The 27,723-nt window shown below is 52.7% G+C and overlaps 1 protein-coding gene and 1 long non-coding RNA gene across 2 annotated transcripts in view; one reads left to right on the forward strand and one right to left on the reverse strand.

The window, feature by feature from the left end:
• The window catches only part of LOC111673854, a 43,775-nt gene that overhangs the window by 13,945 nt on the left and 2,107 nt on the right, over positions 1 to 27,723 (forward strand). Inside the window, exons 2-7 of the mRNA XM_023434633.1 lie at positions 19,077 to 19,327; positions 19,947 to 20,194; positions 20,325 to 20,477; positions 20,674 to 20,819; positions 24,974 to 27,358; positions 27,449 to 27,655. Of these exons, the coding sequence (XP_023290401.1) occupies positions 19,077 to 19,327; positions 19,947 to 20,194; positions 20,325 to 20,477; positions 20,674 to 20,819; positions 24,974 to 27,358; positions 27,449 to 27,655 (3,390 nt within the window). The remainder of the gene's footprint in view (positions 1 to 19,076; positions 19,328 to 19,946; positions 20,195 to 20,324; positions 20,478 to 20,673; positions 20,820 to 24,973; positions 27,359 to 27,448; positions 27,656 to 27,723) is intronic.
• LOC105694795 lies at positions 20,872 to 25,855 on the reverse strand. Its single transcript, XR_001103549.2, has 4 exons — positions 25,723 to 25,855; positions 24,106 to 24,240; positions 24,016 to 24,026; positions 20,872 to 23,600 (listed from the first exon to the last, which is right to left on the reverse strand). It is a non-coding gene; the product is annotated as an uncharacterized LOC105694795 (long non-coding RNA).

Genomic DNA, 27,723 nt, shown 5'->3' on the forward strand with positions numbered 1-27,723 from the left:
CTAAAGCCGATGACTCGCCCGGAGTCATGACAACGTGCACGGCGCGGGTCAACGAGTGCCAATTGGGGCCAAACGTGTCAAACGACGGGAATAGGCTGTTGGGAAACAAACGTCGTTCCGTCGGGAGTCACCGGGAATGCCGGGGGGCCTTTTCTCTCCCTCTAGGCCGGGCCATCGACGATACGGGGCGAAGTGGAACTCGCGCGGTTCCACTTCGTCGGCCGGTCCTCTTAAGGTGAAGTGAAACCCCCGTTCAAATCAGTCAATTCGAATACAACACCTTTTTTTAAGGGTATTAGACCAAACTGTCCGAAACTTTGACACTCCTGATCATTTAAGAATTGTCCTGACACATTGAAAATTTGGATTTTTCAAAAAAAATTTTTAACTCAGCTCAGACCAGAACCAAAATGGCGTCGAGCTCTCATATTTCGATCGTTATACAATTATCGAAGGCTCTGATATAAGATGGAAACGTTTTGTCGATCATAGGACAGGAGGAACGATTGTTAGCCCCCCATATGACGATACACCCCCACGTTTATATATAGTTACATCAAAGAAAGCTCTGAAATAATTATATTAATTATATTAATTATATTAAATAGACGAAAAAAAATTCTTCGAGACATAAATTCCCCTCGTCGTTACTTTCAACGGCGTTTATCGTTCTTGTTATATTTTTTTCTTTTTTTCAACTGGAATCTGAAACGGTAATAAATCCCGTGACGGTCTCGTGAAAGACGAATCGGGAGAAAATCCCCGACTTACGGCGTCTTTTCGTCGTGTAAATAGCCGGGGGGGGGGGGTCGGGTTCCGGGGAGGAGGCACACCCAGGAGATGAATGGGTCGGGGCCTCAACCCCGTAGTACGAGCCCGGCGAGATTAGAGTCGGGCCGGTCGGGGGAGGAATACCGTTTTCGACGAGGAGCCGCTTCGAGAGGGCTCGAGCGTCGCCCGAGAGTCTGCGCTAATTTATTCATGGCCCGAGAGCTCGCCCCCCCATGGCTGAACAGGGTTGTTCCCCGCCCTGGCTGGCGTAACCGACCCCAATTAGTCGAAAAATTGCTCGCCAGACCGAGCCCGGGTAATTCCTCCGGCAAACCCGGGAAAGAGGGATTACGCCCTCTCGATGGCATAGCTCCGATTCGAGATTTCTCCGTCTCCTTTTTTTTTTCGATCGCTCCCCTTTTCTATTTTTTTTTTTTAATTTTATTTTGGATTTACGACACACCCTGGTTGGGTCGCAACTCTACAAGCAGAGTCTCGCGCGCGTGGAATTTTTTTCAAGACCTTTCAAACTGGAGCCCGAATTTTTTTTTCATTTTTATTTATTTTTTATTTTTATTTTTTTTTTGAGGGGGGTGATGTCTTTGTTGGGATCGCTTTTTACTAGGCGCGGGAATGTTTCCATTCGGAATGGCGAGGGGCGCGAGGGGAACGCGTGATTCATGGGACGGTGGACCTTTTTTTCTTTTTCTTTTTTCTTTAAATTAATTCTTTCCGTGGGGGGTGCCACCCGGGGGCGCGGCCCTGGCCCATTCGTCTTTCCCGGTCGTAACGTAACCCTGGCACCCCATTCATCCCTTCGAGGCCCCGGACCTCCCCCGACCGTCCGTCACCTTGCGGCACCGCTTCCGTTCGACGGCCCGAAAGGGAAAACCTCCACTCCCGGGGTCGGGGGGGATTTCATTTCGAAAAACTGGCGCACGCTACCAGTTCGCCCCGGTTCGACGACTCTTTCAAATGCCCCTGGCTGGTTTTCAAATTTCGACCTCTCGCCCTGCCGACCGGACCACGCGGGGAAATTCGCCCCCTGGCCAGCTGCGCGTTTCCGGTTCCTTGGGAATCGGACCCGTCCTAGATTTTGGCCGGGATTTTTCACTCCCATCCTCGTGGGGCCGAAATTCAGAAGCTTTATTAAAATCGGATAAAAATTCCCAGATCATTAACTTCCGTTCCGCCGGCGTTTTTCCATGTGTCCGGAATGTTGGACTCTTTTCGCTCTTATCTCCGGATTTTGAAAAAGTCGCGGGTTCTCTCCAATTTTTTCTCCTGTCACGGTTCGGATGGAACAGATTTTCTCCGCCCTTTTAATCCGTTCTTCGTACCTGGATTTTTAAGCACCTACGTTTTTCCTATTTCTCTCGATAGATGATATATTTCTGGAACGATAAAAATTCCACGGCCAACCCTCGATTAGTCGCCGGTACCCGGAGAGCGTCCGGTTCCACTTTTGCTTTTTCTCGAATTCCCACGGAATAATGGGACTTTCCCGCTTCCAGAGGTCCTAGTTGAGGCCCCGACCCTGACCTAACCTCTGCACCCTCTCCCCCTCGTGATCCTCGAGGGGAAATGTATGCAAATTCGCGGGCTACGAATCCACTCGCGTGTTGTGACAGTTGCGGGCCGGCTCTCTATTTCGGGCGTCCGCGTATATATCCGAGCCGTGGGCTTTCGTCTTGGATAAATACGCCACTTCCGGTGCGAGGAGCCGCCGCCTCCTTCGGCTCGTTGCAATTGTTAACGTTTCGGTATCATCAAGGTTTACGTCTCTCCAACATCCTCTGTCAACGAGCCGAATAAAAGATACCACGGATAGTCGTACTTTCGTCGAGCCGCCATCTTGGATTGTGGAGTCTCGGCCAAAAAAGAAGGAAAAAAAGAAAACAGAAGCATTAACTATCGAAAATAAAATGTCCCAACGGCAAAACCCTTCTCGCTCATCCTCGTTTCTATGATCGTACATCGATAGTCTTTTAACTTACTCCGAAATAAATGTGGAGAACGATTTCTGCATTGACACCGCGTCGTCTCTCCTCGGGCGGGCGCCATCTTGGAACGCTCAGACCCGCCTGAAGAAGGAACGAATAATTTGTAAAAAAAGAATAAAAAATCGTGGAAAAAAACCTGTCAGAAGGCGAAAAGCCAGTCACTCGTCCCCGTCTTCGCTACCGTACGCGATAAAGAACGAAAACGATTCCTCCATTAACGCCTGGATGTCTTTTCTCTGTTGCAGGTACGTGGCCGTTCGCCGTTGTCAACGGGATCGAACGACGCGAGTCCCCGATGCGTAAGTGGCCCCGGACGTAAATCGCGGCTCGTAAATCGTCAAGCCGTTAAGTAGTTTCCACGGGGATAACCGTTACGAGACGCGGGACACAAAGGGCCGGCCACGAGAGGGGGATAAAAAAGGAAGCGAAAGAGAGATATGCGGGTTTGGGAAATCATACGTGTCCCTCCGCGCGTCATGCACAAGCTCTCGCAGAGGACGTGAGAGAGGTGCTTTACGGCTCGAGTCCCGTCTTTGTCCGGCCCGTTAGTCACGCCTACAGGGTGACTCAAAACTCCCGGGTCTTGACTCCGAAGTACCCCTTGGGAAGAAACGAGGCGAAAATGTCTTTTGTGGAGTTTTCGAGGAGGCTCCCTTTCCGAGATATATCGAACGTTGCAGTCGACGGGAGTTCCTTTTTAGGTTATCCAGGTCCAGGGGGGGTATTTAATCCGGACACGCGAGGGATAATTAAGGGATAATTAAATATGCAGACCCGATTCGAGGCTTCCCGACGAATAAGAAAACCGCTCCAGGGGAAAGTCCCGTACTCCGCGGGTCACCCCTACGATAGAGGTGCTCCCTGCAATACCGACGGTCGGTAGGAAGTGCGGATAAAGAGACGCCCCCCTGTCCCACGGGGAAAAGGGTAATTTCCGTCCCGCGGAGTCGCTAAGAGGCTACGCGGGATGGATAGACGGAGGTCGGGGTGGAGGGAGCTCCTTTATTAAAAATACCTCCTTAAGGACAAGAGAGTATACAGGGGGTCGCCCTCTCGGAATTCTTCCTGTCTTTCTCCTTGGCCGCGGGGGGGATTAATCTTGCAAAATGGCGCCGAGTGGTGGAGGAGGGAGGGGACTCATATTTCCTACTTATTCTTATCCTCCCCACGAACCCCCCGCGGCTTTACCCCGGATCAGACGTGATTAGAGCCAAAGGGGGCGCGATCCCTTCCGGAATCTTGAGGGGGGCTCATTCCCCCTCCTCGTTCCCCCTTATCATAAATCCAACATACTGGTGTTGCGTTTCCCCCTCCATGATCGTTGCACGTGGATTTCAATTTTTCTTTTTTTTTCCCTACTTTTCCACGGGTTCTCCTTTTTTCTTCCGTCCCCTTCCGCACGCGGAATGTCGAGGCGACGCGTCTCGCATAAACGAATTGTTTCCGCTCCCCGTCACGTAGGGTTTAGGCGCGGAAAAATCCCCGGAACACGTCGTCGCGGAATGCTTTCCGTTAAACGGGATACCTAATTTATTCTCCCCCTGTCGTTTGATATCGAGTACCGGCGATACGGGGGATTTAGGGTCCTCCGGGGGGTTCCCAGATATCCTTACATTTTTATAGGTTAGGTCTGACCCCGCGACTTCCCTGGATATGTGAAACCGCATTTCCAGGTGAAAAACGGAGATGGCGCGACGCCTTGAAGAAGCGAAAAACTTCGCCTGAATTCCTAGAAATTCTTACAAGTTTATAGGTTAGGTTTGACCGCGGGAAATCCATAATAGAGTTTCGCCTGAAAAAGGTGGAGACGTCGGTCGCTAACGAGCCGCGCAAAAAGAGGCGCTACTTGTTCGTTACCATCCGGTCGAGATCGAAGTCGTAACGCTTTGGAATCGACAAGAAGTAGAGGTCGGTTTAACGACTGCAAAAAGGATCGCCAGTCGGAGCCACGTGTGCCACCCGGGCGATAAATCATCCCGGGTGCGTCATTATAATCACAAATCATCCCCGGGTGTATCGCCGTCACCCCTTAACACGTGTGAGGGGTTGTCCGGGAGGACCTAGGTCCTCCTAAATCGGCCGGACAGGCCGGTTAGGTCGGGACCGTTGCGACCTCGAGGTCCTCGGGAGGTCGAGGAGGTCCTTAACGTCTCTCCCGGACCTTTGCCCTCGGGGATCGTTTTGTACGGCACAAAAGGCCGGCCCGATGAGCCGGGAAAGACCAAAGGAGCGAGGAGGACTCTTCGGGGCGATATCGACTCTCCTCGACCTCCTCGAGACCTCGAGAGTCCAGGATCCCCGGAGGACTCGAGGAACTCGAAGGACGTGAGAAAGCGACTCGGGGTCTCTTCGTCTTGGAAAAATTGCAGACTGGAGCTGCCACCCTAACCGGGGAGGGTAGATTTAAATCTCAAACCAAAATCGCTAAGAATTCTAACATTGACATCGATCATCGTAATTAATTGCGAAATTAGTAAAAATTAGTAAATTTCCTCGCATCTCTCGCTTAATCACAAAATTCCTGTCTCCGAAATATGAACTATTATTTCCCTCCTAGAGGAAATTCCCGTAAACGTAAATCTTCTCTCTTGAATAAAAAAAAAAAAAAAAAATCCTACGGGGGGGAAAACGGAACAATCGCCCTCGAAACGATGGGGTGGGCCGTAAATCGAAATCGAGTCGATAAGTGCCAACGGGGGTTGCCCCGCTGATTAGAGTCGAGGGTGCCAGGGAGGGGGTGGCGGAAATTACCGCGGGGGTGGTCGGCGGGGTTAAAGCGTGATTGGCTGGCCGGTGGGTGGGGGTGGGGGTGGGGGGTTGACTCGTCCCCCGAGTGGTCTAACCTGATCAAACGTGGAGAGGGGGTTGCCGTGTCACCGCCGTTAATTAATATTAACGAGGCAAGGGGTTGAGGGTTCGCCCTCGAGTCGGGGGTCGGGGACACGAGGGGGACGTCAAGACAAAGTGCACCCCGTACTTCGGGGTGGCTTCCACGAGACTAACGACTCGACGATTAGGCCACCCACCCCCTTCGGGCTGGATCAACCCTTCCGGAGTATTAACGAGCCTCGATTAACCCTCTTAACGGGATCCGAAAGAAGCGATTAAAATCCCGATTAAAGCTCGACCGAACCCCCCCGAGGGGGTTGGGGGCGGTTAAACGATCGACAAGTTACGGGGAGAGTAATGGTCAGGGGGTGGCATCCCGGGTGAGGGACGATTCGCGATTAAGGGACTTAAGGTGATATGAAAGGGTGATATATACGTACCATAAAGTCAACATAATTATAAAACTTTTCTCCAAACTGGGTGCACCGAATTATTTGAAACATTAACACGTGATTACGGAGGGTCTAACGAAGAACGCGCTGCTCGTGAAATTTGATTTATTGAAAAAAATGTTCCATTTATCTCAGTGAAAAACCAAAAAAAGATATATATATATTTTTTTTTTCGAAATATGAAATTTCACGAACAGCGCGTTCTTCCTTAGAGCCTCCATAATCACGTGTTAAAGTTTCAGATAATTCGGTGCACCCAGTTTGGAGATAAGTTTTATAAATATTTTGACTTTTTGGTACGTACATATCACCTTAAGACCAGGCGGGGGAGTGAGAATTAAGGGGGAACTCATTATATACCTTTGAGGGAAATTTCGAAAAATATTCACAAGAGCTGATTACATTACCATGCGGGATTTATTTTGGACGAGCTCGGGTGATTTTCCAGCTCGGATTCCGTCTTCAGGGGGCAAGGAGCGAAACCGCCCCCGAGGATAGCGGAGGTCACTTCCGGTTCCGGAGGAAACGAGACACGGGCGAGTTGGGAAATTTCCCCAAAGGGGCGAGAAAGGGGGGATGGATGGCGGTTTCGCCGTCTTTCTCCCTCCCCCCGGGTCGCCTCATCCTTCCCCGGGGAGGCGAGTTAGAGGACGAGGAAGAGAGGGAAAAAGAAGAATACGAGGGAGGGTAGTTTTGCCTCTTCCCGGAAGGAAGTTGGGAAATGTCGGGAAACGAGGAGGGACCTCGGGGTGGAAAAGCTCGGCCCCGAGTCAGCCGCGGCAACTAGTTTGCCAACTGCGCGCTCGGGGTGGAGGGAAGGGTCGAGCTTCCGGCGTCGCACTAGACCTGCATTCAGGACCCCGGCGGTCGAGTAACGTCTCGGCGTCCGAGGGGAACGGCGCCCTCCAGTCGAGTGTTCCAGCATCTTACGAGGGCTTCGCCATTCTGGGGACCCGGTATTGCTAAATCTTGAACTTCCCCTTCTAGGCGGACTTGGGATCCCGGGAGCTCGAGGGGACGTCTCGGCGTCCACGGGTACTTCCGGTGCCTTTAAGTCGGTCATTCCGGTATTTTACGAGGACTCCGCCGTTCCAAAATCTCGGAATCCCAAAATCTCATTTTCCCCCCAGTGCCCGGTCGTGTCTGTTCCGGAAGTGGCTCGGTCGAGTCTCTTCCGGCTCGGCCCAGCGGCCGGAAATGAAAGTCGCCCCCCGAGCCCGGGCCAAAGTTTCTTGATGAAGGCGTCGCCAAGTGTTTGCCCGCTGCATTTGGCGAGGTCCGCTCTTTCCCACTTTCTCTCTCTTTCTGTATAATATAAAAAAAAAAGGAAAAAAAAAGAAGCGCCCAAAAATGTCCCTCCCTTGCCAAAAATCCAATAACTCGTTTTTACCTAATTTCGAGAACCGACAAAAAGGCCTCTATTCCCGGCGTGATTTTATTTACAATTATTCCTAATGGGAAATATTTCATTTAAATTCGGTTCCATTGAAATATCGGGAAACGGCGTTTCGCCCTCTCGCTGTCCTCCGCCATTTTCGCCGGACTCGGTCGCGCGATTAAACGTCTATTGCCGGCGGAAAATCATTTCTTCCCCGGGTCCCAATAAAGCGGGGGAAATTCTCGAAACGGGCCAATTTCGGTGACAATTCCCACGGTGGCCATGATGTCGGAAAACCGGATACCGTTTCCATTATCCATTATTTCGCTCCCGCGTTTACTCCTCTCTCACTTTTATTTGGTTTTCCCCTTTTTTGTTCTTTTATTATTGCCATTTCGGGGACGATTGGCGCGCGAAACCGAGGCCAATCGGGGGCTGCAACTCGTTCCTTTCGGCTAGTGCACCGGGGGTGCACCGGGGGTGCCCCGATTGCCCCGAAGGGGGTTAATACGGCCACGCCATACGATGGCTCGCGAGATACATAACCTCGCTCTCGCGGCTAACCGCACCCTCGTCCGGTCTTTCCGATCCCCCTGCCCGCTCGGGTGCAATTTCCAGGGGTGCAAGTGCACCTGGATAAATGCACGAGTCCGTGCTGACGAAAAAGAAAGAAAAAAAAAATCCCCTCCCAATCTCGCTTTCGCATCGCAGTCAATCCGGCCCGTTTTTCCCTGCCCCTCCCTGTACCCGTACAGGGTGGCGCAAAATCCATTCATCCCCAAAATACCCCCTTTCCACCGCTCCCATAAAAAAGTGTTTCCCCACAAAAAATACCCTCTTCAAGAGTGGAACACGATGCACCGAACGGATTTTTAATATCGCGCATCCCTTACGAGGTACCAAAAAAAAAAAGAAAAAAAAATAACCTTAGTGACGGGGAAAAGAAGACGTGTTCCCGTGATCGATGAAATTCCTCGGTGCTTTTCATATCACGGTGGAAACCAGAATTTCATTTGGAATGTCCAGAACCTTGTGGATTTTCCCTCCTATCTCGGTAGGGGGTAAGCTTCGCGTTTCTTTGCGGGGCTGCTAAGAGACAAATGGCGAAACCTTGAGAATTCGATTTTGCCCCGTTCGAGGGGTATGGAGAAATAACGAGAGCAATATTTATCGGTTATCCGGCCATCGGGACGCGTCCCTATGTTCGGGACGTATCGGAAAAAGCCACCCCCGCGCTCATCAACCCCTTTCGGCGGGCATTTAGTAGATGTCGCCGGGGGTGCCCGAGGGCCATCGAGGCCGCAATATCGCATGCGGTTAACTGATACCCCGGATACACGCATATTGCCTTCCGTAACGGATTAGCGCGGCCACCCCACTCGTGAGTCACGCGTGACTCACGGGGGGAGGGAGGGGGCGGATGCGCCCTCCGGGGGCGACGTGCCAATATGTGACACCCCCTCCCGGGTTCGCTGAACTTCGGCGCGGACGTGCAACCCCTTTGGATTACCGGGGGGTTGTTCGCCGGGATCAACGAAAGTGCAAACTCGTTGGCGATGGCGAGCCAGGGTGGACGGCAGGGGGTTGTTTGATCCAGGAACATTTGTCTTCGGCCCCACGTGTCCGAAATTTCCATGGTTTCTCCCTGCCTCCCCCCGAGGGTGCGGAAGTCATTTCAGGGATGTTTCCCATCTCGACGTCCGAAATGCCCCCCTCCCCTTTATAAACCGGTCACTTATCATTGCGAAGGATTTTTAATAATCAGGCGAAATTGAAATTTCCTCGCCTCCCTGGTGTGGTATTCTCCTGGGGGTGGAAGTGATCTTTTTTCCCGTCTCGACGTCGAGGTTCGTTTTCTTAATTTTCGGGCTTTTCCGGTTTAATCGGACCCGTTAATTCCCTGGCTCGAGGTCGTCCTCCGGGGGGGCGAAAATCTGAATTTCGGGGGGGCTCGGGCATGCATTATGCGCGGATCCATTATCCATGGCGTCGCGTCGCGGGCGCACAATCGGCGCACTCATGCATTCCGGATTTAACCCCTTCCCGGTGCGGGCTGGCTCGGCCTTTGTCATCCGCTCGGAGCGGATGGAGCACCGATGGGGTGGCCGGGCGTGACACTCGGGCCGCGCCGTTATCGCTCGGCGTTCGACCCCACCCTCTGGGGTGGAGGCGCGCTCTCACGGCCTTCCCACGTGTTGCTGTGGGATCGGGAGAGACTCGATCCGCGGGATTGTCGCGGGATACATGGACAGCGATATCGCCGAGGATCGTGGCCCGACTCGAGGGGTGGACGCGCCTCTTAGGGTTAGGGGCTCGGGGCAATTCGAAATGTGGAGTCATCTTAACCCCTTAAGATTTTTGAAAAAAAAAAACCGGCCAAAAAAAACTTTTTTTTATGTACAAAAAAAACACTAGGACATTGTCTTGGCAAGAAAATAAAATTCTCGATTATATTCGAGGGTGAAAAATTATAGTAATATAAAATACAATGCCGCTCGAATTATCTCGAGTGTGCACACTTTGGCCTGTTTAGCGCGCTCTAATTAACTCGAGCACACAAGTTAAGGGGTTGACGATTAGAAATTTGAAATCGTCCCGAGACGTGGAGGCAGCCTATATGTATACTTGTCGCGAAGCTCTACCGCGTTGGCTAGCATTGCCGCGAGGACCGTTCCCTCGAAATTCGCGGGTTGAACGCGCGTTTCTCGAGGTTTCCGGGTGTCCCGCCGTGAAATCCCCGCGATCGATCCGGCGCGGAATTTCTCCGCAGCGTCTCGCTCCAAATCGGCGAGAGGTGCCTTCCGATTGGCGTTTCCGGGAGTCGGTAACGAGAGAGTCCGCGGTTTCCGCTCGGTCTAGATTCCGCGGTTCCAGTCTCGGCGAGGGGTGTTGGGAAGGAGGGCGCCGCTCCATGGGGAGGGGGGGATTTCCAGGATTGAGAGCCCCCCCGCAGGGCGGGCCGGATACCCGGCTTAACCGACGGGTTCCGCAAACAACGCGCGGAAAGTCGATAAACATGGCGAGCAACCCCCAACAGGTACTGATCCCTTGGGAAACCGCTCGAATCCCCTTTAGCGATTTTCTCACCCCCCGACGCGCCCAGCCCGCGAATTTCAGCCCCCCTTCTCTGCCCGCAAACGTCACTCAGCGAATCGCTCTCGAGGGCCGGGGGTGAGTACCCCCCCACCGTCCCTCCTTTCCCCAAGAGCGGGCAAGTCAACTTGGCTCCACCGGAAGTCCTGAAGAATCCGAGGGGACGCTGGAAGGTGCGAAGGGGGGTGCCGCCCCATTAACCCCCCCTCCCCGGGATTTTTAAAACGCCGTTAATGGATTCCTCGTCGTTGAACGCGCAATTCCGCACCGTTTATGACATCCACCCGCGTCCTCATATCCCTGCGGGGGAAATAAATGTGCCTCCCTTAAGCGTTCCTAAATTTCGCCCCCCCTCGTCACGCAAGAAATGAAAAGGTTCACCCCCCTCCCCAGTCGCCGGTATCGTATCTTCAAGAATCATTGCAATACCAACCCCTTCGGGTCTCTGGGAAGAAAAAAATCCCGCCCCCACCCCCTCCACCGAATTACACGTATGAAATATAAAAATCCACCCCTCGAGTCTGCCATCAACCCCTATTCCGAATTTTTCTTTAAGTAAACTCCCCTCCCCAAACCCCCGCAAGAAGTCCTCGCCCTCTCCTCTTACCCCTTCGCCCGTCCCCCCCCCCCATGAACTCGCACCCCTAATCGAGCACACGAGGGGTATCGACCGTGGCCGCGGCCCTCTTTTTCAGGCCCGATCGCACGTCGGCCGTCGCGCGGAAAATCCGCGCGGGGGGTTTAGGGGGGTCACCAGGGGGTGGGAATTTTACGTGGCGTGCACATTCGTTATTCGGCCGGTCGATGCCGGGGTAATTGAATACACGGGTTTTATACGGTGGAAACGCGGCGCCCGGGGGCCTCTCCCCGTCGACCCCCTCCCCCGTCCGGGGGGGGGGCCACCAGGAAAGGGGTTGCGGGTGTCGCATCGCCGGGGTTTTATAGCCGCGGCGGTCGGAATTAATGAGCGGCCGTGTTTTCACGGCGCGGCCCCCGAGAGTGGCGGTGCGGATTTCATTTTACTATTTATCCCCTGGAATTTATTCGCCACCCCCCCCACCCTGGCCGCCCCCTGCGACCGCGGGGTTGACACGGGACCGGGTCCCCCCACGTACCGTGACGTTCGACCGAGCCCGCACCCGAAATCCCGATGGCTTTCACGATTTCAACCGGGGGGGTTAAACCACCCCCTTTTGGCGTTTTCGGATTTTCGACGTGGTTTCACCCCTACCTCCTCCCGCAGTTTTTATGCCATAAGAGCGCACCTGGGAGTGTTAACCGATCGCGGTAATGTTATATTATATATAATTTGTTCAGAATAATCAGGTTTATTGTTATTCCCGATATCTTTGGGGGGGGGGGGCGGAGGGAGTAGGCGATCCACCCCTAGAAATTCCCGACGCGATTTGCGTAATTAATGTTTAACGACGCGAATAATTAAACGGGAGGGGTGGTGTTTTTTTTTTTTTTAATTTTATCCTTTATAGTTTCCTCCTCCCCCGCGGGGAGAATGTCCGCGCAGACGTGGCAAAAACCGCACCGCGGTCTCGGACCTTCTTTTTTTTTGGGGGGGGGGTCTCGCGTTTTCCTCCTTTCCCTCTACTCTTCGTCTCTCTCTCTCTCTCGGGGAAAATCTACGATGAAATCGCCGAGGGGGTGGGAGGTGGGGGTGGAGGCCATAAATAATTTCCCCCGAACGAGCGGAAGCTTGTAAATATTTGACGCGACCTCGGCTTTCGATCTCCGCGTCCCCCCCTCCCCGGGAACCCCCTCCTCAGATTGCCACAGGGAGGGGGCGCAATCCTGCGGGAGCAAACGGGACCCCCGGGTGGTGGGCTAAGCGTTATTAAATTGCGGATTCCCGTCACGTTTCACGATCTAGCGAATTAATATGGAGATTCCAAAGCGCCTTACGGGGCCGAACGGTGTCGACGCGCAACCCTGACGGGGACACCCCCAAGTACCCCTGGGCACCCTCCAGACCTCATACGGGCCTGTCGAATCCACTGGCGCGGCTTTGCATTTGTCTCTCCCTCTCCGTCTATCCCTCCTTTCCCCCTTATCCGCCCCCTCCCCGATTGATATTCCGCTCGTCCCGTTTCCTTCATCCGCCACCGAGCCGAGCGGATTTAAATCGAAAAGCGATGGGTTCTTTCCCCGATACCGATTTCTACTTTTACTCCTCACTTTTATTCCCCCGCCCGAGATTAGGCAGCTCGCGGGGGTTGAAAAGCGGTCTCTCGGGAAAATTCCCCGCTCTATGGAGATATATCTCTTATCGGGAAACGTCGTTCCGACTTTTAGCAATTTCTCGCATCCGCGAGAGGTTTAAATTCCAGATTTATCCCCGGCCAGGAAATTCCCTATTAATTCTCCCTCTGGGAAATCAAGGGGGGTTGAAATCCACCCTCTCCCGAGAAGTTCCCTCTCCTGGTATCTTCCTGGAATTCTTCCGAAATTTCGGGGGAATCCACCCGCGAGTCCGACGCCCATGGGCTCCGAACCAACGGGCACGTAGCCGTTCCGGAATGAAAGGCACATTTGAGGTTAGGGCGGATCCGGGGTCGGATCGGGGGTGGCGGGGCGATGGGGAGCCCGCCGAGCTCGAGAGTCGTTTATATGGTGATTCTATGGGGGTCCGGGGTTGCTTGGCAAAATATCAAGGGACTCGTAAGGGCGGACGGAGTTTCGGCGAGCCACCCCTCGGAGGACTCCAAGGGTTGTTCCCGGACCTGCATCGGGAATTTTTCATCCCTTTTATTTCCGACCCTCCCCCCCCGGGGGCGGCGGAGTAACGAGGTGGAGATTGGGGGGGAAGGGAAACTCGAGAGGAACTTTCCCTCCGGGAAACTCGATCCCCCAGGAACCCCCGAGAACACTTTCGACTACTCGGTACTCGCGGAAATTATACGAGGGAAAAAAAAACAAAAAAACGAAATCCCCCGATAAAATTTCATGCTGTGCGGGATTTTCGGGACGGCGAAATGAAATTTCTCGAGTTACGTCGAAAATCTCGTGGGGGGGGATCGTGGATAAATGTGCTCGCTCTATATTACGGAATCGTATAAACTGCGAATCAAATTTCCCGGCCCGGTCCAAGTTAGCGGACGAAAATCGAAAATAAAATTTCTCCTGCTGTACGTATATATATACACACGTGCATGTATACCCGAGTAAATGAAATCGCGAATGAAATTCGGCGCTACGTAAATTTCCGTAAAAAAAAAAAAGAGAGAAAAAACCGAGTAAATGAAATCGCGAATGAAATTCGGCGCTACGTAAATTTCCGTAAAAAAAAAAAGAGAGAGAAAAAAATTAAAATAGCGAATAAAACTTCGTACGCGTTGAATATTGGCCGAATTTCTTGAAACCCTTGAGATGGAAGGATCGATATTAATATCGAATATACCTCCCGGTCGGCAGGACTTTTCATTACGCTTTTTACAAAACCCTTGATATGGATTTATCGACGAAAAAATTTAACGCGTCGGCGTTGTTTCGACTCGTCGTTGACATTTCGAAGCCGATCGGGGCATTTCAAAATAATCGGTCAGTCGCGATCGGATTCGGTCGATTCTATTTAAATAGCCCCCCCCCCGTGCCGGGTGCCCCAACATTTGCGAGCGATTTTCATTTGCATGATGGATCCTGGGGGTGCGAAAGGGAAGGAACGAAAAATACCCAGAAGCAACCCTCGGGCGGATTTGCGTGCGCACCCTCCCCCCAGCCGGGGGGGGGGCCGAGGCGAAGGGTGGCGTAATTACGCGTTAATTTAAGGGGGTTGAAAAATGGCCGCCACCGGGGGGAGAGCCCCATTGAGAGCATCCCGACGGCGGTGGAGCCGCTGATGAAGGGTGGAAAAGTCAAAATGGGGGATGCGAGCTCGTCCTTGGCCGCCATGTTTGCCCACCGGGGTGGTGGCGTCCTTAGAAACGAAAAAAAAGGAAGAAGAAAAGGGGGGGAAGTAATAGTGGGGATGCGAAGGACACCCGTGGGATATAATCGGAATTATCCCGGAATATTACCTGGACGTCAGGAATTATTACGTGGGATCTGCTGGCGGAAAATCCCCGCAATATTTTTTTTTTTGCGTTCACCCGGACATTTTCACCCGGCACCTTTTCTGCGCGGTTTCCACATTTACCCGGTATCTTTGTTCCGATGATTTACCTTTAATGTTTTTTTTTTTTTTCAAAGCGTTTTAGTAATTCCAATACATTAAAAAAAAAAAATTAAAAAAACCATTTCCCGGAAAACTTTGATTTTCATGGATTTCAATGAGTTCGTTTGTTTTGTATGTATATTCACCGTGTAAGATAGAAAAATAGGAGACCCAGGGGTGTCGCAAAAGGGGATTGAAAATCGAGTGGTTATTGCTGGTGGTATTTGTGAGGGAAGAATAAGGGGGAATAATTTTGGAATTTCAAAGGGGGATGCAAATGAAATTGAAGATGGCCTAAGGGCCGGGTGGGACGAGAGAAGCCATGCGAGGGTAGCGATCAACCCTTCCGGCGAGTGACGTATCGACGAGGAACGAGACACGAAAAGCAAGGGGTGGACCCTTCGTCCCTCCGGCAACCTTTTCTCCGATTTATGTCCCCGACTCCTTGACACACCCCCCCTCGAGAAAGGGAGGTCGCGTCCCTCGCGAAAAATCAATGCGCGGAAGACGGCCCCGAAGGGCGAGGGACTTACCCCCGACCCGACGGCGCGGAGATGTAATCTGAGGGAGGGAAAAAAAAAAAAAAGAAGAAAAAAGAAAGAAAGAAAGAAAGAAAAAGTACCGTCGAAAAGGGGAGAAAGAACCCCTCGTTAGAGGGGGCGGAGACCTGCGCGATATTCCCCTCGACGATTTTTCAATTAATTATTAGGGACGAAGTACGCGTCGTAGGGAATACCCGTGCGGGACTTTTCGGCTCGATTTTCAACGAGGATAGTCCTCGTAAACCGCGGGCACGAGTTCCGTTCCACCCTGTAGATATATCTGCCTCTATATATACATTATACGTGTACTCGATGCGCAAGATACCCTCGGGTTTCCGGCGCCATTTGCTCCCGAGGGTGTCCCTGCGGGGGTGCGCGGTCGGTAAAGCAGGAACCGCCCCTCTAATGTATGCATATTGCCGGGGATTTATGGGACTCGGAAATTCCCGGGGTGTAAACTCGCGTATTTTAGGATTTCAATCTTTCGCCGCCGCCCCTCCACCCNCCCCCCCTCCCCCCAGGGGGCTTTTCCAGCCCTCCGAGGCTCTGACTTTGCGCGGCTTTATAAACCCCCTTTGCCCCCAACCTCCCGGGGGTCCGCGGCTCCGTGGACCTTTTCGGGATTCGCGGGGGTCGGGAAAAAGTCAAAGGGAGGCCGCCAACCCCCAACCCCTGCGTCGGATGACACGACCCGTATGCATGAGCTCTCCCTAGGAAAAGCACGGATGCAGATTGCATACATATGCATGCACTCCGTTTCCGGCGGCGGCCGAGAAAGGGGTGCTCCCCGAAACGCCTCCCCCTTCCCCCCGGGCTCCTGGAGGATACCCCGGCGAGATTGGAAAAGGGAATCACGGGGGCGAGAGCCGAAATTGAGGAATCGGGGTAAGCCCTTCGCCCTTCTTTTCCCTCCCCTTCCTGGCAATTGGCTCCTGATTTTCCGAAAGAATTGAAAAATTCCCGAGGGAAGGAATTTTCCTTTTGAATTTTCCTTCAACATTTCCGGTATAAAGGAAATTCTGATACCCTAGAAAATCGGTGCCGTTTCGAGGCGCATTTAATTTTACGTGGCTTGGGCCCTTCTTTTTTTTTCTTTCTTTTTTTTTTGGGGGGGGGTGTCGCGAGAAAAAAATCCTAAGGGACGGAGGTTGCAAAGCCGGGGCTCGTCGAGGGTGGAGGCAAGATGGCGTCCGGGGAGTGCATTCAGTCGAGGCGCCCTAGACAGGCCGTGAGGGTTGCTCCGGAGGGCCCTCGAGGGGGCTGACTTTCGCATCGGCGGAAACCGCCCTCCGGTCTTTCCGCCTTACATTCCACCGCTCGACCGGGCAGGGCACGCCAAGGAGTCGGCTGAATCGAGCCGCGATACCGCGGGTCCCCTTCAACCCTTTCACCCCTTTCTGACTCTTCGCGCCCCCTCGAGAATCCGATCTCTACGCCCCCGGAAACGTCCGCGAGGTGCTAGGACCTCGACTCTCGACCCCCGAGGGGATTTGAAAATTGAAATTCCAGTTTCCCAGCATGAATTTCGATTTAAAAAAAAATTGACATTCCAGCTTCCTGGCATGAATTTCAATTTAAAAAAAATTGAAATTCCAGCTTCCTGGCATGAATTTCAATTTTTAAAAATTGTAATTCCAGCTTCCTAGCATGGATTTCAATTTTTAATAATTGAACTTCCAGCTTCCTAGCATGGATTTCAATTTTTAAAAACTTCCGCTCTCTGGCGTGAGTTTGAATTTTTAAACGAGGAAAACGAGAAAAACCATGAAAACTGAATACTCGGTAGGCTACCCCGAGGTGTAAAAACCAAGTTAGCGCATAATCTCCCCCCAAAGTCGCCGATATGTCGGGGGGAGGGTGGGATAGAAAACCGCAGGGGGGGAGGTCCCGCCGCGTCGGAGGTTGCGGATTCCGCGGCTCAGAGGGGGTGTCTTAGCGGTACGGGGTTACCATGGTAACAGACTGTAAGCCGCTTAGCGAGCTCGCAACCCTCTCTTTTACCGACCGAGTCAACTCCCGCCCCCTCCCGGGCTTCCGGATCTCGGCACCTTTTTTACAAACTACCCTCTCGACGCTACCCTCTCATCCATCTTGGATGATCGGCGCCTCTCCCGCGCCCTCCCCTCTTTTTGCCTCCACTTCTCATCCCGCCTTTTTTCCTCCCGCCGGCCTTTTCTTCCTTTTCCCTCGCCTGTCGGAAATCCACCTCGCGGTATATCCGCCACCCCCGTAAATGCGCGCCGCATCCCCGATTCCGCGGGGGCGATTTAATATCGCCCCACCCACCCCCACCCCTCCCCCCGGTCTTGGAAAATAATTTCGGTTCGCCGTGATTTTCGGTATACATTTTCAAAAAGGAAGTTAGAGGACCGAATCTGGAATTTCGAGCATCCCCGATTCGCTCGATTCTGCAGAAATTCCGATTGATCGTGATTTTCCACGTAGATTTTTTCTTTCAATAAATCCAGAATGGAAATGTTAATTTTGAAGAATTGGAAATAGCCCTTAGGAGACAGGTAAAGGATTTAAGGTTCGGGGGAAAAAAACGAACCCCTGGACGACGTCTTACTCCGACCTGGAATTTAGTCCCGGTTAAGGGATGATCGCAAAGATACGAGAGGGGAGAGACGTGTCCTTTTTGAGGGCAGGGTAAGACGTCGTCCTTTGTTCCGGTCCATATACCCCTGGCGAGCCCTCCGGTTAAGAGGAAAAAATAACAGGAGGGGGAGGGAGCAACCCTTCCTCCGGTCTCGATCCCGAAGGGAGGCTCCTCCACCCTCCGTTCAATTCCTCATCAGGAGAGTGCCAGCCAAGACTAAGGCCGGATATCCCAGCCGGCAGGCTCGCAAGGACCATCCCTAAAGTGCTCCACTCCAGGATGGCATTTCTTTTCATTTGTCCTCGCTTTTTCCCACTTTCCTCCCCCGCGTTCCGCCCCAAGGCTGGTCAGCGGGTTCTTTTCCGGCAAGACGAGGGACGAGAAAAAGACACCAGGGGAAGAAAGGACCCTCGCGACAGGTTTACCTCCCCTGGAGATTTTCTGCCCTTTCAGTCCCTCCTCGAGATCTGCCGGAATGGAGGGAGGGAGAGGAAGGATATCGAGAAAACCGGGATTTAAATATGAATTTTGGAATCGCCTCGGGGTTAGGGTGGATTCCCAGTACTCGACGAAGAAACGGTGCCTTGCTCTTGCTTCCGGTGGCCTATCGATCCCCTCTCTCTCTCTCTCTTCTCGATTTTTCAGACTCCTTTTTGCCTCCTTCCCTCCCCCTCTATCCGTTTTTCTTCCTCGTCGACGAGGTCCTTCGAGAGGAAGAGGAGCCAAGAAACGCTCCTGGGGGAAGGCCAATGGCGATCGATCTCGAAGTCGTTTCCCGAGCACTTCCCTCGGGATAGGATCTGTCCTCTGCCGAGGGGACGTGCTTTCTCACCCGGGAAAAGAACTCCGAAGCTTCGAGGAGACTCCCTCTCCCTCTCGAGAGCGACTTTCCCGTCCAGGGGAATCCGTCTTTTCCGGGACCTTCCTCGTCTCCCGGATTAATTCCCCCCCTTCTACTCGAGGTCTCTCGAGACGTAGATCAACCTGATGAAAAAAAAGCATTTCCCGATTCTAAAATTAATTCATAACATCTCCAAAACGTTCATAAATTCCTGCTTTACAGAAATTCCCTCCTCGAAGGGGTCTCACGCCATTGATACAAATATTTATGTATTATAGATAATTCCTAGAAAAATCCCGGATATTCGCGGAACGGCTTGACGGTCCATGGGCGCGTTATCGGGGCCCGATTTTCGCCCTGTCGATAGAATGATCATAAAGATGATCGAATATCGTTTTTCCTCCAGGTCTCCAGCCAGCCAGTACCAAAGCGCAGCCGAGCTCGATCGGCAAGTCTCACAGACCCAGTACCGGCGTTTTACCCCAGGGCCATACCCCGGGACCGGGTCCTGGAGGCCAGCAGAACAGCAGAAGCTTCGCAGCAGCCCTGAGGAACCTGGCCAAACAGGCGGGACCGGCTCCTCAGGAAGAGGAGCCCCGCGCCAGTCCGAAAACCAGGGCGCCCCCACCTCTGGTCAGAGGACCCTCCCCAGCTAAGGTGAGAGGACGACTCGAGCGGGAAATTGATCAAAAGAGGAAACTCCCTCGGCCGGGAATTCTCGGGCGAAAACTCCGAAACAAGGGAGTTAGATGAGGGCGCACTTTCCCGGTTAACGGGCCGCCGGTTTAATGCAACGCCACGTACGTAGAACCGACTGTTTGCTCTCCATTGCTCGCAAACTGCTTGCTAATTAGTGCGAGGAGAACTAATGGGGTAACGGCAACTACTGGTTTGCGCGTACGTGGCTTTGACGGGGAAACCGGGTGAAACCTAAATTATGTCCTCGGCGAACTAATATTATGTATATAATAATTATGAACTCGACGTCGATCGACTAATTTCCACCCTTAAAATCAGGATTTTCCATTGACGCTGTCGAATTTATTGGAATCGACGATTTGTCATTTTCCACCGGAAGTCATGATTTTTATGTACCCTGCTGGGCTTATCGTAATTTTTTTAACGAGACTTCTATTCTAATGATGGAATTGATTTTGTTAAGTCCTGATTTTTTGGGGATTTAAATCATTTTCCAAGAGGAGTGAATTTCTTTTTATCGAAGTTCCGTCCATGAGGCGTCGGCGATGCTGATCGGGATCGTTTTTCCGTCTTCCAGGAGAGATCGACGCACGAGAGACGGCCCGAGGAGATCCCGTCCTTGTACACGACTGCTAGACCGACCGAGAGCAGCAAACACAGCGTCACGGCGGCGGCGTCCGAGTTGTTGGCTCGTTCGGGGTTCCAACCTTACCGGCCCGAGCACCATCCTGCCCACGCACCTCCAGCCTTCGCCCTGGACCCAGCGGCCTACAGTCCTTACCATCATGGTCTCTACCCACCGCCACACCTGCAGCACGCTTATAGGTGAGGTACCTAGAAAGGGAAGGAGCAATGAAAGTATATGGGTACCTTCGGCGGCGCAACGAAACACTTCCGAATGCCTCTTACCCTTCGATAAGGACATTTAATCCCAAGGTCCTTCCTTAATTTCCAGGTTAGAGGAACAGTTGTACTTGGAGAGGTGTGGAATGCTGAGACCGCCTTTGTTCCCTGGATTGCCCTCGTACCCTCTGTACGGCTTGCGATACAGCCCGGACATGCTGCCGCCAGCTTCGCTGGGCCTGATGCCGCCCGTCATGCACGAGAGGTGAGCCCTCCTCGTCCGAAGAGATGATCCCGGTCGGGAGCTGGCGATAAAGACGAAAGATCCCCTCCGGTTCCGATAGACCACCTTGTCCTGAAATCCTGGATTATTGTCGGATATTTCATTGTACCCGTGATCTCTGTGACGTAGTGCGGTACTTGCCGGACAGTGTGGTAATGTTGAGACGTTCCTTTTCAAGGCTTAAATTGGAGGAGGAGCACCGTCTTCGGCAAGCGCGCGAGCAGGCCGCCATGCGCGAGGAGGAGGAGAGGAGAAGAGCCGCCAGGAGCTCCGCGTCCGCAGCTCCGGTCGGCGCACCTGCACCTGCATCGGCCGATACTGCAGGTGAGCGAGTCGCTCCACCTCAAACTGCCTTCCGTTGAGAGCGAGACACGTACCGGCTCGCGCCACGGAGAGAGAGAGAAAAGGGACAGAGAGGGGCAGAGTTTTGAGGTTATGGCGAGGCGCCGTCAAAGAGAGAAAGAGAGGGAGCCTCGAAGCCCGAGGACTGGACTCGGGAGAAAGACCCGACCGAGGTTACCGTTCGATGTCCGTCTTCGAGTTTTATATCCCTGGAACGTACCCGAGACTCGGATTAGAGGTTAGAATTCCCGTTCGAACGTACCTCAGGCAGTTGTGATCGAAGAGCGAAGGGCGAAATTGAGGGACTCGCGAGGAGTTTTCGTCGAGATTCGGGGCGAGTTCTCCCTCGAAGAGACGACGCCGATCGGTCGGTCCGCCATCTTGAGACGCGGCGGCCATCTTGAAACTTTAGTTCCTTCTCGGGAGTTAGATGGCTCCCGACGCGCCGAGTGGCGCTGGAGTAGACTCCTTTTAAACAAGATTTAATATTACGTCGCGTACAGGGGGAGTCCGAGAGACATTGAGAATATGTACGATACGCCGAAGATAGGGGAGTTTCGAAGATGGCGCGTTGGTTCGTCGGAGGCATTGACTGGGACTATAATTCTATGTGCCTGACCGTAGAAAGTGTAGAGTCGCCGGAACGAGGGAAAAGTAAAACCTTGCGAGCGCGTCTAGTTTCCTTTACGCGATGGACCGATGGAAGAGTGGGTCGGTCGGAAGAAACTAGGCGAAGTAAAGCGGAGACCTTACACCCAGAAGTACGCGGTCGTGCCAAAGGCGAGCCACTCCGTTCTCTCTTCCTTCCGCCTACTAACGGGTTCCTACCTCAGAATTCTGTGTTTTCATGCCATAGAACGCTTCCTAACAGGGTCTCGACTTAAACGCATGCTTATCGACGCAGGGATTCGTCCTTGAGCCACCGAATGCCAAACTCGACCGTGCCAAAGGCCATTGATGGGAGTCACCCTTGCGTGGGCTTGCGCCGGCTTTCCCCGCCGATCCGAAAATGAGAGAACCTCCCTCAGGCGCTGAATACAGGACGAGAAACGCTTCTAATTTTAGTCTAGACGTAAAACGAGAGATCCCTAGCCATAGAACTCGCGAATCGTTTCTTATCGAATCTAGGATTAATGCATTCTGGTTTGTTTAGATAAGCACGCGCGAGGATCGCTCCGGTGAGAAATCAGGAGGGGCCCGAATATCGAGACAAATCCCAGGATGCTTCCGAAGCCCTTCGGGACGATCCTCGTTCCTGAACGGGGCTGTGACCCGTAGTCTCTGGTGGTTCTCGCCCTTGCACCTTCGACCTCCGAGCTCTGATCTCTAGCTTAACCGGATAGCTGCTACCCCCCACAAAATGGCGTGGCGATTGATAGCGACCACGTGCCTCCGATTTCGGGCACGTCAACAGACACTGTAGTATCCGCGCATGCGTCGGCAGCGGCGCGTCTTTCGAAAGGAGTATCCGCACGATTATTGGAAAAAGAACTTCAGGGCACTGCAGCTCCCTCTGCACATGCGTAGACGGTACTTCTTTGATGCCTCTGACGTATTCAGAGGTGCCGGCTGTGCCTTGAGTTTCTCCCTCACCTTTCCGTATGGACGAGAAATAAGTATCAGCTATCCAGTTAATATTATCGATCAGTGCCTCCTAGTCTCGATCACCCGACTCGATCCGGAAATCGGAACGCTTTGCCGAATTCTGATGGTCTCGATGCTGGGTGTTCAGGCTCATCGGAATCGTTACCTTGTCCGATGGCGACGATAAGCAGGCCTCGGTCAGCCTCGTTATCGGCCATTATCCGAGACCGGGAAAATGGGATTTAATGACCTTCCCACTAGTCCGCCATTTACTCCACTCTTTACAATTACATGTACATAATTACTTTTAGTCCTGTACAATCAAACGATAGATCATGTAAGCGATCGTTACCTGGCACTCGGCCAAGAGTGTCGCGCGTTATCTGGGAAACTGTGCATCCACTGTTTAACCGCAACACCGATCGAGTTGCATTTTCCCGGTGTTCGAGGTCGAAGGTGCAAAAGAGGTGGAAGTACGGGAGAAGAAGGGTGAAATTCCTTTTAACGCGTTGACATCGGAATCCCCTTCTGCGTGCGGGATCGCCGGAGCCTCGTTGCCTTAGTTAGTTCATTCGATGTTTTCTTTGTTTCTCTTTTTATTTTTATTTTTTTTTTGTTATTTTTCACCTCGTTTTTAAACAATGCCCGGTGTCTTTAGCGGCGCATATTTACCATAAGAGTGCACGACACCTGACGAGGGGCTCTTCGAGGATGTGTTGAGTGTCTTGACGCGTTGTTTTCACGGGCGCACCTCTTTCCTAGTTGAAAAGAACAAAAAAAGAAAATTGAATCGTTGTCGAATCCTTTCGTTGTACATATATAGATATATAAATAGATATCCAAGTTATATATACATACTGACACGCAATTTTTTATGTAGATGCGTAAGGCAACCATGAAAGTGAGACGAGACGTTACGTGCAGGTCCCGCCGTTCTTCACCCCGTAGGACTTAATTATTTCCTCTCTCTCTCTCTTTCTCTCTCTCTCCCCCTTGTTTTTGTTTCTTTTTTTATTATTAATTTTTAACGCACCTCTCGGATCGTTCTCGTAGCAGCTGAGAGAAAAGCCCTCCGACGAGAGTCCTGACGTTGCTCGAGGAAGTGGAAATTGAATTGACGAGACCGATTTGTTAACGCGCGAGGTCCTTGTTCTTTAGGCGCGCCCTTGCGAGTGATTCCTGCAATTGTTAATTGAAACCTGATGAGGGAAGAAAGAAGGATGGATAGAAAAAGAGTTATCCCTAATTACTCGTAGGATAGGAGAACACATTAACACACAAGACACGCACTGACTGAACCCACCGAATGTGTACATAGAAACCTGCCATATATGCCTGTTTTCACTCTACCTCTGTCTCTTTCTCTCCCTTTCTCTCTCTATCTCTCTCTTGTCAAAATTATACCGTTTTATATAATTTATTATGTAAACATGTGTATATTTGGACTATAATTGAAAATAAACATTGGATGAAAAAAAAGAAAAAAGAAAAAGCAACAACGAGAGTGATCGAAATTCTGACTGGCTTGGAATTCTTGTCCCTCGACTTCTGGATACAGTTTTGGGGAAGATTCGGCAATCCTTCGAGTCTTTACCTATTGTCAACCTGTTAAGAAATGAGAGTAATTAGTCGAAGTCAATTGTCAGAGCTCGCGATACGGTGGCAATTATTATTAATAACGAACAGTCAGTGTGTCTGTCGGTGGTGAGCCGTGTTCTCCAACCAGCCTTTCGTGCCAACACGCAGGAATCATCCCCAATACTTTCTAACTGATGATTTATTCCTCGTTGACCCTCGTTCATCGGCGACGTCGGATTTCCTACGTAAAAAAAAAAAACAACATATTCCCATTAATTAATTATTAAACCACTCGCTTCGGTGAACGAGGATCTCACCGCGCAGGGAGACCCGACCTAACTCGTTTCATTTATTATTAAGGTTAGACTTTTTTATTTCAGGGGGAAGAATTTCATTATTTAAAAGCTGGCAAATGATCTCTATCCGCGAGACATTAACTTTACAAATGTACAGAGAATTACCGGATCGTCCCGTAAGTTCGTGCCGTTAGTTTTGCATAACAAAAAAAAAAAAGAGTTGATCTCAAGAATTAAAATTTCCCAACATTAATCAATCATATATTCTCCCTCGTAATGTCTCTCCAACGTGCAGGCAGTTTTTCGATCCCTCGCATAAAAAACAAAATTATGACATCATTTGGAATATCTACCGGCTCGAACTTACGTGCCAACCGAATAATTGATTAGACAGCCCTATTAATTTTCTAATCATTGGTTGCGACGTAAACGAGCACCAAAATTAAGGTCCGCACTCGTGCGTAACTGTCAGCGTTAAAATATGTCTTGTATAGATTTTAAATAGTTCAAAGACGTATTTTAACGCTAAAAGGAGCTTCGGATTTTTTCTTTCCGCGCTCAGATTCCTTTTTTTCGTGGCTCCTCAGAATCGCTGTCCGCTCTCGTGGAGCCAGCAGCGTATCGTCCCGTAGTGTGATGACGTAGCGTTACCAAGCACTGTGTCGGGCTTTGTTCCAGCTAGGAAGCCGACCATAGCGGCTCAGATGCACAGCGACCGGGAGCGAGACCGCGAGCGAGAACGAGCCAGCAGTACCGGGAACGGGAGCAACACCAGTGTCAGCAACAGCGGGCCGAGCATCAGCGGCGGAGGGACGAGCGCGAAGGAGTCCGCCAGCGGAGTCAGCAGCAGCAGCAACGGTCCAGCAACGCCGAGTCACGGGCATCAGCAGCGGAAGGACGAGCAGTCCGGGTCGGGGCCAGTCCCGGGGTCAGGGGACCAGTCGGGACCCATGTACCACCCCAGACTGGGCCCCTTCCCCGGGGCGGCGCCGCCGATGGGGCCTCCACTGGGGTCAGGGCCCATCTGCGCGGTCAGCTCCTCCGCGATGCCTCCTCCACCGCTCGGCTCAGGCCTGTCGCCCCTGAGTCTCGGCCCCCCACCACCGACCATTAGCAGCGCCCCTATTGGCCCGCCGCCCATCCCCTCCATCTCCTCCATCCCCTCCCTAGCGGCCGGCGTAATAGGCCCGCCCCCTCCCTCGGCCCTCGGCATGCCGCTCGCCCCTATCATCTCCATCCCCTCCCTCCATCTGCCCCCCGTCCCCTCGAGCACCATACATTCTAGTCAGCATTCTACCACCTCCATGATTTCCACGTCGGCCGCCTCCACGGCCGCCACCGCGGTGACCACGGTGTACCAGCACCAGAGAATCGCCCCCACAACCAGCGGCTCGACCCACCCCGCCGGCGGTTCCAGTATGGCCAACCTGATGCCCAACCATGGAACCACCCATGGGTCCAACTTGATGACCAACAGCGCCAGTGGGACCGCCACCCGGAAGTCGCCGCCCATCTTGCACGGACATGGGAGAGGGAAGGAGTCCGGGACCACCACGACCTTGAGTGCATCCGCGGGCGGCTCCAATGGGACCATGGTCGGGACCACCGCGGGGGGCGGCGTGACCACGACCAGCAGTGTTGGCACCACTGGCGTCGCCCAGCCGGCCTTCGTCAGGCCCTTCGAGGACTCCTTTAGAAGCAGCGCGAAGCCCCAGCAGAGGCCGGTCCTGAAAAACCATGGCTCCAGCTTGCAAGCGCAGATGAGTCACCAAGAGTCTACAAAGACCTCCACCTCTTCGCCGGCCGGAGCTCAGCAGACCGGTCAGACCTTGGAGAGCGATGGTCCCGGCAAGACGGCAGCTGTCCAGCAACCCGGGCAGGGTTTAAACTACCAGGCGTATCACCATCCGCATATTCCAGTCTCTCATATGCCGGGTCTGTACAAACCCCAGCACTTCGGTTCCGCCGTTCAGCATCCTCAGCATCACCAGGCCAAAATGAACGCTTCGCCCTCGAACGGCTCGTCCGGGACTTCTAATGGGGGGAAGCAACACGAGTCGCTGGTCAGCTCCACTCAGACTAATATTAATAATAATTGTATCGTCGCAAGTGATAAGAACCAGGGGAGTCATTATTACTCCGGAGGCCACTCGGTCTCGGGACCGGGGAAGCTCTTCAACTCAGGGCACAAGGCCGCTGGTCCCGAGGGCGTCCTCAGGGATTGCGGTTCCAAGGCCGAGAAGGCCCTACAAGAGAACGCCAGGCACCAGGTCTTCGGCAATTCCCAGATGCATCCCGAAAAGATCAACCTGACCCACCAACCATACCAGGAGTCCGCCAGGACGTCTCCGTTCCAACCTGCGGGTTTCTCCGTCGGTCAAGAGAAGGAGGGTAAGGTCGAGGTCGAGGCCAAGAGCAACCTGAGTAATCTGAGCAATCTTAGCAATCTTAGCAGTCTCAGCAACGCGGAAGTCGCGCAGAATAATCTGATGTCCGCGTTGTCAGCCTATCAGCCGCCCATCAAGTTCCCAGGAAACAACGAACCTGCAGCGGCCAAACACCTCGACGCCGCGCAGCTGATGCAGAGCATCAAGTCCGAGGAGGTGCTGCGCACCTGCCAGAACGTCTCCAACGTGCTCCTGCAGATCCCGAAGTACCAGGAGAAGCTCCTCAACTTCTCCGGGGCCGAGGTCAAGAGTCCCATCTGCTTCACCGACAAGTGCAATAACCTGGCCGAGATCCCGGTTAAAGTGGAGCTCCAGGTTCTGAACGTGCCCGACGTCAGCAAGGCCCTGGCCAGGCAGAGTCCTGTGGAGAGGTCCTTCCTGGTGCCCGAGAAACCAAAGGAACTCACGTCCAGCTTGGACCTCGCCGAGAGGCGCAGAAAACGCAGGCGGGAGAGGAACTCTGGGGTGGGCTGCAGCTCCGACTCCGAGGGCGACGAGGAGGCCAGGGACGTCGACCTTTGGATCACCAAAGGCCCCCCCGCGAAGCTCCAGTACTCCGAGAAGAAACTCTCCTTCCTGGCCATGTTCGGACTCACCACTCTCAGCGTCCGAAATGGTAACTATCCCGAGGATGACTTTTTGAGATGCCGAAGAGGGTGCCCCTCGAAGGAGTGCTTCAGGTATGACCGAAATCTGTCGTTTTCAGAACTCGAGCTCCACAAGGTGGAGAAAAGGTACAGACTGAATCCGGAACCTCCGGAGCCTCCTCTCGACTCTGAGCCTTCGGTGCAGAGCGTCCTCCCTATCCCGAGGGAACACCCCGATGTCCTCCTCCACGCGCCGGACTTTGCTCCAAAGGTCGGCTTCTTGAAGACCATCGGTCTTGACGTCATGCCACCTGGAAAGAGAGATGGTAAGACAAGGTTCTCATTGGAAGCTCTACCTTGAAGAGGTAGCGGATAATTTCATCCGGAATTGTTT

Source organism: Orussus abietinus, unplaced genomic scaffold (assembly GCF_000612105.2).
Source record: "Orussus abietinus isolate OABI.00-Male unplaced genomic scaffold, Oabi_2.0 scaffold79, whole genome shotgun sequence".
NCBI lineage: Eukaryota > Metazoa > Arthropoda > Insecta > Hymenoptera > Orussidae > Orussus > Orussus abietinus.